Raw genomic sequence first — 9,578 nt, 5'->3', positions numbered from 1 at the left:
TTTTTCACTCTTTGTTTCATTGCAGCCATTTGCTAAAATCAAAAAAGTTCATTTTATTTCTCATTAATGTACACTCAGCACCCCATCTTGACAGAAAAAAACAGAAATGTAGAAATTTGTGCAAATTTATTAAAATAGAAAAACTGAAATATCACATGGTCATAAGTATTCAGACCCTTTGCTCAGTATTGAGTAGAAGCACCCTTTTGAGCTAGTACAGCCATGAGTCTTCTTGGGAATGATGCAACAAGCTTTTCACACCTGGATTTGGGGATCCTCTGCCATTCTTCCTTGCAGATCCTCTCCAGTTCCGTCAGGTTGGATGGTGAACGTTGGTGGACAGCCATTTTCAGGTCTCTCCAGAGATGCTCAATTGGGTTTAGGTCAGGGCTCTGGCTGGGCCAGTCAAGAATGGTCACAGAGTTGTTCCGAAGCCACTCCTTTGTTATTTTAGCTGTGTGCTTAGGGTCATTGTCTTGTTGGAAGGTGAACCTTCGGCCCAGTCTGAGGTCCAGAGCACTCTGGAAGAGGTTTTCTTCCAGGATATCTCTGTACTTGGCCGCATTCATCTTTCCTTCAATTGCAACCAGTCATCCTGTCCCTGCAGCTGAAAAACACCCCCATAGCATGATGCTGCCACCACCATGTTTCACTGTTGGGATTGTATTGGGCAGGTGATGAGCAGTGCCTGGTTTTCTCCACACATACCGCTTAGAATTAACGCCAAAAAGTTCAATCTTGGTCTCATCAGACCAGAGAATCTTATTTCTCATAGTCTGGGAGTCCTTCATGTGTTTTTTGGCAAACTCTATGCGGGCTTTCATATGTCTTGCACTGAGGAGAGGCTTCCGTCGGGCCACTCTGCCATAAAGCCCCGACTGGTGGAGGGCTGCAGTGATAGTTGACTTTGTGGAACTTTCTCCCATCTCCCTACTGCATCTCTGGAGCTCAGCCACAGTGATCTTTGGGTTCTTCTGTACCTCTCTCACCAAGGCTCTTCTCCCACGATTGCTCCGTTTGGCTGGACGGCCAGGTCTAGGAAGAGTTCTGGTCGTCCCAAACTTCTTCCATTTAAGGATTATGGAGGCCACTGTGCTCTTAGGAACCTTGAGTGCTGCAGAAATTATGTTGTAACCTTGGCCAGATCTGTGCCTTGCCACAATTCTGTCTCTGAGCTCCTTGGACAGTTCCTTCGACCTCATGATTCTCATTTGCTCTGACATGCACTGTGAGCTGTAAGGTCTTATATAGACAGGTGTGTGCCTTTCCTAATCAAGTCCAATCAGTTTAATTAAACACAGCTGGACTCCAATGAAGGAGTAGAACCATCTCAAGGAGGATCAGAAGAAATGGACAGCATGTGAGTTAAATATGAGTGTCACAGCAAAGGGTCTGAATACTTATGACCATGTGATATTTCAGTTTTTCTTTTTTAATAAATTTGCACAAATTTCTACATTTCTGTTTTTTTCTGTCAAGATGGGGTGCTGAGTGTACATTAATGAGAAATAAAATGAACTTTTTTGATTTTAGCAAATGGCTGCAATGAAACAAAGAGTGAAAAATGTAAAGGGGTCTGAATACTTTCCGTACCCACTGTATGTTATTCTTTTGTTTTTTTTCTTTTTTTCATGTACATGTTATACTTTGTATAAAAAGGAGGGATATGATGGAAAGAAAAAAGATGGTTTCTTCTTGTCTGCATGTGGCTCCGGAAAGTTTCTATGTGGTCATGTTATTTGCAAGTGACTCCGGAAAGTTTCTCATCAAGAGGCTCCGAAAGGTTTCTTTTGTTTTACTGTTATTTGCAAGTGACTCCTGGAAAGTTCCTTTTGTTTTACTTTCCGCATCTAATTCACGACTCCCCTGTGTCCTTATCTTGTGACCTGCAACCAACTCAGTATTACCATACAAAAGCAGATACAAAGGGAATGGGGGTGACTGTCAACTGTTTGTCACACTGTATAAAATCTGCCCTACGGAGGAGTGACGTTGAGCAATGCTGGACATCCTTCTTTGAGTGTACATGTATTTTGCTCCTTCTTGCAAGAATAAATGATATGTTTGATTTTGAATATAGCCTCTGAGTAATTTTTCTAACAGATAGTGAATCAAATACATAGTTATTGATAACGTCATGAGATGCTGTCATATACTCTTGCGTTAACCATTGAGGATTCTTGTGCTATGACAAATAAACAATGATGAGCATAAACATCATGACCACTCGCCTAATATATAGGGCTCTTGGTTCGCCAGGTGACCAAAGCAGGTCCAACCTGCCAAGGCCTAGACTCCACAGGACCGCTGAAGGTGTGCTGTGGTTTTCTCTAACTTCAAGGGATTCTATCTCTGAACACAGTGATAAGAATATATTCATCTTTATTATTAAATTATTCATATTTACAATATACCCCTAAAAAAAAAAACCTAACCTTGTACAAATGAATTAGAAGTAATCACATGATATGACCCAATGCCAAAATAACATAAAAAGAACAAGAGGTATGTATTCAATTCAATATAGTGAAGATTATTACATCTTGAGACAATAACAAGCACGTGCAATGGCTGGAGCTCCTATCATGACACTCTGCCCTCATGTATGTGTATATACACTATATTAAGCTTGGGCGGTAGTGATATACGATAAAATGCTGTATTGAGAAATATTGAAGGTAACATTTTTAGTACCACTTTTAGTTGAATTTTTGTTTTTTTGTATTTGTTTATTTGGGTGGGGAAGGGGAAGGAGTTTTGTAGAATTTGAAATGTAGGTTTTCATTTGTGGGTAGACCCTCTGGTTTAATTCTGCTTTGTGACATTTGATGATTTGTTGTAAATAAGGGTAAAATAAATACCAAGGCAGCCCAAGGCTAGTATATACAGCACTGTGCAAAAGTTTCAGGCACTAACAGCAAAATAAGGATGTTTTCAAATGACCACCATTAATAGTTTTTATAAATTTACCTTCAAACAAAGTGCAATAAAGAGAAAAAAAACTACACAAAAAAAGACCCTTTTACTGTCAGAAAATACAAAGGCACCGGTAGAAATAGCACCCTCTGTGTCTTCTGTGTCTTCATGTAATCAACACTGACTCCATGATGTTGACATCAGAGCTCTGTTAGGGTCAGATCACCTGCTGCAGGACTTCTGGTTCTTCTTATGGCTGAACATAGTTGTTAATGACTCTGACTCAATGGCTCATTGTCCTGGCCATGTCATGAATCTGGGGGCGATTAGAGGCCTAAACGATGGTGTTACGCGATGGACTTGAATCTGAATATAAAGTGCCCAAAACTTTTGCACAGCGTGAAACTAAGGGTCATGGTGGAAAGTTGTTTTTCTAAACTACCTCTCTGTTCTCTTGTATTATTTTCCATATTCCTCCTGATCCATAAGAGCAGTTGGTGTATTGGTCCAGTCCAGTTCTGAAGCACTGGCAGTTTACTGAACCACTATGCAGATAGTACAGAGAGAAGAGATGATACCACTTAACACACTGCAGCTGCTCTGACTGGCAGTGCTGGGGAAGCTGTGGCTGGACATGGGAACTGACAGGATTACGGCTGCTGCTGTGCTCAAAAACTATGATACTATGGAAATATCTATGCTAGCTGTACTGTGACAACTCTTTACTGCCCCTGGTAACATTACGAAGCATTGCTTTGGGACAGTGTTTGCATTTCAGGAATACAGTAGCTTCCAAACAACCATCACTGCACACAGTTTGTGTGACACCCATTATAAATCAATGTGTCACAGTCAGAATCGTAACCACTGATGCACAGCCATGGCTGCAACCATAATCACAGCTACAGTCTGAGTCAATCAGCCTCAACAGCAGTCAGTTGGAGAGCAGATGAACTAGCTCCAATAATAATCTGTCAAACTGAGCCTGAACAGCGAGAGAACAGGTTACACTGACTCGCTATATATATATAATATATCATACATAATATTATACCTTCAAACAACTCAGTCTTTCTCTGGATCAGAATGAATGCAAAAGTACTGTAAGGAAATGCAAACAAAGAAACTTCCTGTTATGACCCTTTAGGACCTTTGTACAACACAGAAACATTTCACACATCGCCTAATGGTCCAATGGGTAATGCTGTTGAGCTAATGGGCAATTAGAATATCATCTTTTTTCTTCTATGGTGGGCTGAAATAAAACAAGGTCCTGAATATGGAAGTAGGATTTCCTTTGTGCCAATCACTAAAACATAATTCTAAAATGTTAAAAGAAAACTTGAGGACAAATTAGGCACTCGTACAGTAGGCAGTATTGGCCCACTGCTCCTCTCTCCTATCAATACCACATTCACCATCACACTGAAAACTAAAGATGCCAGCAAATGTGCACATATCTTACATGACAGGCCAACCTTTCTGGATTTCCAAGTGTCATTAAGAATATTCTACTGAAAGTCTTCAGCATTTGGAGTTAACTGTTGCAGACATTCAGGGCGTGCAGCAGGTTCTGTTCATCTCTTCATCTGCTGCTTCCTGCAATGTCAAACACCGACGTAATGTCTCTTTTCATTCCTGGTTTACTGTCCCTGGTCCAAAGGTAGAGATCTGTAAATGAAGGAATGCAGCAACAACACAACCCCACCGTCCACCTCATGAAGGAGAGCTTTGTGGTCTCTGTCAAGTACTGACCCCTTCATGTAGTCAGATGTAGTACTCCTTCATGTATTCAGATGTAGTACTCCTTCATGTTGTCCCTGAGGGAGTTATGTAGGTGTCTCTCTGTCCTGTTGACTTGTCTCTGCTCCTTGATGATGTCATCACTGTTGTGGGTCCTCCACCAGTGCAGGAGGCGGGTCACCACAGCCAAAATGAAAACTATGATGAACACTGCTGCTGTCACTACACCTGAAGAAAAGCCAGGACACACATATCACATTTATTTAGATGCAAACACGTCCCGTTTAGAAACCAATGATCATATAGTTCCAAGTGTAATAACAATATACAGTAGAAGCATCAGTCCTGAGGACCTGTTTCAACGATGCCAGCAGAGCGAAGATCACAGTCCTCTGCACCCAGTTTGTCAGAGGTTCTGGACAAATCCATGGTATTGGTAATTAAGTGGCCTCGCTCACATAATACTATAAAAGAGTAAATAGAATCAAAATGTGGTCTTGCATGTTGTATTTGTTTAATTCCAGTTTAAATCAGAGAATAACTGTTAACATTTATGGGAAGAAAGAGCAGCCTGTTTAACCCTCAGTGATCGTCATTGGGACATGAAGGAAATTATACCACGATAATTCTGGTAACAATCCACAAATAAATCAGGTACACGTGACCATGTCTGGCCAGGGTTGCAGTGGGCCGATCTAAACACACTCAGTCTTTGCACCAAGAGTGCTGTGAGCTCCTGAATTGGTATTTCCACACCGGAAGCCACACCTCCCACTGGGGCATGTGGTGAGTCACCAACATAACTAAGAGGTGGAGTCGAGAAGATAACTTGATGTTATGATCCTGTGCTGTATGCCAATGCTAAAATAGAGCCCAAAGTGTAAATGAACTTAAACAAAGGTAACAGACCAGAAGAAATAATTAAGACAGAAGCAGATGGGGAGAGTGACAAAAAAAACCTATGACTCATTTTCAATTAGCCAGAATCCAAATAAATGAGCATTAAAGAAGAAAAAGGACCTGCTATAATAGCCACATCACTTCTGGATTCACCACCCTGCTGCTCCTTCTCTTTATTTATCGTTGCAGCTTGATCTGTGGAAGCAGAAGACAGAAATCCTTTAGTTTGGAATAATGAGTGAATATGCAGAGCTTTTTTATTGTGTTAACCCCACAACATAAACAGCTTGATATTAAACAATGACAACAAACTGTCAGAATACAAGAATGTGATTTCAACTCAATATGGAACTTTTCCTTAAATATACATAAAAACAATACAAAACCAAAAAAAACCACAGCTAGCTCCTTCTTGTTACATGTGTTCAGGACCAGGTAGTCCAAAAATGGTGAGGTTCCCCACAAACTGCTGGTCTGAGGTTTTATTGTTGTTTTCAGAAAGTCACAGGATGGCTATGTCTTCTGTCAACTTAAATATCGTGTCGAGATTGTCGCCACAGTGATTGTGTCATCATGTTTGTATTGTGAGAACAATTTTGGACACAGAGTTGGTGGGTTCTTGTGCTCAGTGTGAGCCCAGTGGACATCCTGTTAACCCACCTCACCACCTGTGGTCTGTCCCAGATTGCAATTATGGGCGGAGGGTGTCAATCCGAGTTCAGCCTGTGTCACATTAAGCTTAGTTTGGGCTCTTTGTGTTGCAGGCTGACCTGTAGTCCAGGTAGAGGATGCATGCATCCGTTCTTCTGAGAATAGTACACAAACTGCAAGGGTTCTGTGGTGTTTGGGGTCAAGGTATCTCCAGGCCTGAACACCAGGTATTCCAAATACTTAATTGCCATTGATGCAAGCACCACCAGGCAAAAGTCACTTATGCCGGTGGGGTTCAAAACTTCTCACATGGCGTAATTTAAATGTTAACTGTTCAAATAAAATGAAAGCCACTTAACTAAATAGTTCAAGACCCAAAGAGAGGAAATGATCGAAAATTTCACAAGTTTAAATAAGACGGGATCACAACTTTTTCAAGAAAATTCTCTATTACATTATTGATTTCACAATCTGTCAAATGGACTTAGTAACCCTTGGTAGGGGCCGGACCCCAGGGTTCAGAATAACTGGTCAGAAGTTGGTAACTGTACAGAAAGTTTTTCAAATTATTGTCTTCTTGAACGCACACAACAGTAAAATTCTGCTTCCACACTGATGCATTAATATTAATGTGTCATACAACATTTTCAAAAATGCTGTAGTACTAATAAATCTGTACTTTAACTACTTTTATGTAAGACATTGCAATTTTACTTACAGTGGGTACGGAAAGTATTCAGACCCCTTTACATTGTTCACTCTTTGTTTCATTGCAGCCATTTACTAAAATCAAAAAAGTTCATTTTATTTCTCATTAATGTACACTCAGCACCCCATCTTGACAGAAAAAAACAGAAATGTAGAAATTTGTGCAAATTTATTAAAAAAAGAAAAACTGAAATATCACATGGTCATAAGTATTCAGACCCTTTGCTGTGACACTCATATTTAACTCACATGCTGTCCATTTCTTCTGATCCTCCTTGAGATGGTTCTACTCCTTCATTGGAGTCCAGCTGTGTTTAATTAAACTGATTGGACTTGATTAGGAAAGGCACACACCTGTCTATATAAGACCTTACAGCTCACAGTGCATGTCAGAGCAAATGAGAATCATGAGGTCGAAGGAACTGTCCAAGGAGCTCAGAGACAGAATTGTGGCAAGGCACAGATCTGGCCAAGGTTACAAAATAATTTCTGCAGCACTCAAGGTTCCTAAGAGCACAGTGGCCTCCATAATCCTTAAATGGAAGAAGTTTGGGATGACCAGAACTCTTCCTAGACCTGGCCGTCCAGCCAAACGGAGCAATCGTGGGAGAAGAGCCTTGGTGAGAGAGGTACAGAAGAACCCAAAGATCACTGTGGCTGAGCTCCAGAGATGCAGCAGGGAGATGGGAGAAAGTTCCACAAAGTCAACTATCACTGCAGCCCTCCACCAGTCGGGGCTTTATGGCAGAGTGGCCCAATGGAAGCCTTTCCTCAGTGCAAGACATATGAAAGCCCGCATAGAGTTTGCCAAAAAACACATGAAGGACTCCCAGACTATGAGAAATAAGATTCTCTGGTCTGATGAGACCAAGATTGAACTTTTTGGCGTTAATTCTAAGCGGTATGTGTGGAGAAAACCAGGCACTGCTCATCACCTGCCCAATACAATCCCAACAGTGAAACATGGTGGTGGCAGCATCATGCTATGGGGGTGTTTTTCAGCTGCAGGGACAGGATGACTGGTTGCAATTGAAGGAAAGATGAATGCGGCCAAGTACAGAGATATCCTGGAAGAGAACCTCTTCCAGAGTGCTCTGGACCTCAGACTGGGCCGAAGGTTCACCTTCCAACAAGACAATGACCCTAAGCACACAGCTAAAATAACAAAGGAGTGGCTTCAGAACAACTCTGTGACCATTCTTGACTGGCCCAGCCAGAGCCCTGACCTAAACCCAATTGAGCATCTCTGGAGAGACCTGAAAATGGCTGTCCACCAACGTTCACCATCCAACCTGACGGAACTGGAGAGGATCTGCAAGGAAGAATGGCAGAGGATCCCCAAATACAGGTGTGAAAAGTCTGTTGCATCATTCCCAAGAAGACTCATGGCTGTACTAGCTCAAAAGGGTGCTTCTACTCAATACTGAGCAAAGGGTCTGAATACTTATGACCATGTGATATTTCAGTTTTTCTATTTTAATAAATTTGCACAAATTTCTACATTTGTTTTTTTTTCTGTCCAGATGGGGTGCTGAGTGCACATTAATGAGAAATAAAATGAACTTTTTTGATTTTAGCAAATGGCTGCAATGAAACAAAGAGTGAAACATTTAAAGGGGTCTGAATACTTTCCATACCCACTGTATATAATAGTACAACACTTGAGTGGACAGAATGAGTGGAAAAATGCTGCATGTCACTATGGCATTGTTCTGATTTGTGTAATATTATATGTGTATACACGCCGACTCATCTGGAAACAACAAAACCTGCTTGTGGTTATTGTTGCTGAATGCTCACAGAGGTAAAGAGTTCCCTGTAAGTTTTAGATTTACAAGTCTGTTACTGTTTATGTTTTTCTGATTGCCTGAATTTAGTCACTTTTGTTGATGTGTTACCTCTTAGATTATGGGATGAGATGGAATCTGCCAGCGCTCCACAGTTAGACTGAACCAGTGGACCTCGGAGGGTGACCAATGAGCTGCCATGATTCAACAGTGCTGCTTTCAGAGGAGCCACATGATTAAACTGGACGGAGGAGAGGCAGCCAATGAAACCCTTGGAACCTGCTTGAACTACATCCTCTTGGAGGTCTTCTCTCCCTAGAGAGAGAAAGAGAGCGAGAATGTGTCAAATAAAACTTTTACATTATTTTAGAACATTCATTAATGTAAGGACGTTTTGGCATTGTGCCTTTATTATTTAGGAGCAGCAGAGACAGGGAATGTGGGGACAGAAAGCAGGGAAGGTGAAAAGATGTCAGTTTTCCCACCTTCATCTCCAACATGCATATGTGAATTTTTCTGAGTTTGTTGTACTTTGTAACATTTAATTGTTTTAAAGGTTTATTTTTTTGTGTTGTTGTAAAAAAGAAGAGAATTATATTTCTCTCTCTCTCTCTCTCTCTCTCTCTCTCTCTCTCTCTCTCTCTCTCTCACACACACACACACATACACACATATATATATGTGTAGCGAACTGGCTTTGTAAAGTATCCCTCCCAAAGTGCCAGCACAACATCTCCTCACCGTTATCTCTGTGATCTTAGCAGGACCCATCAAGCTGATTTCAACACAGAAAACACAGCAGGATGTGAACTGTTGATAAACTCATCTGGCCCTTCTTTATCACCCTTTTACCTCATAAAAACCCAAACTTCT

At 41.1% G+C, this 9,578-nt stretch overlaps 1 protein-coding gene across 2 annotated transcripts in view; it reads right to left on the bottom strand.

Moving 5' to 3' along the window:
• Nucleotides 1-2,377: 2,377 nt before the first annotated feature.
• Nucleotides 2,378-9,578, bottom strand: part of LOC138201594 (contactin-associated protein-like 5) — a 106,947-nt gene continuing 99,746 nt past the window's right edge. The window contains exons 22-25 of one of the 2 annotated variants that reach the window (XM_069155215.1): nucleotides 8,817-9,020; nucleotides 5,680-5,754; nucleotides 5,013-5,123; nucleotides 2,378-4,887 (exon numbers count right to left, since the gene is read on the bottom strand). In XM_069155215.1, coding sequence (XP_069011316.1) covers nucleotides 4,709-4,887; nucleotides 5,013-5,123; nucleotides 5,680-5,754; nucleotides 8,817-9,020 — 569 coding nt within the window. In that variant the 3' untranslated portion in view covers nucleotides 2,378-4,708. The remainder of the gene's footprint in view (nucleotides 4,888-5,012; nucleotides 5,124-5,679; nucleotides 5,755-8,816; nucleotides 9,021-9,578) is intronic. The other variant, XM_069155216.1, reaches the window with a different exon arrangement.

Source organism: Embiotoca jacksoni, unplaced genomic scaffold (assembly GCF_022577435.1).
Source record: "Embiotoca jacksoni isolate LCO1_2020_lvr unplaced genomic scaffold, fEmbJac1.0.p SCAF_2, whole genome shotgun sequence".
Taxonomy (NCBI): domain Eukaryota; kingdom Metazoa; phylum Chordata; class Actinopteri; family Embiotocidae; genus Embiotoca; species Embiotoca jacksoni.
This window is presented reverse-complemented; position numbering and strand designations above follow the sequence as displayed.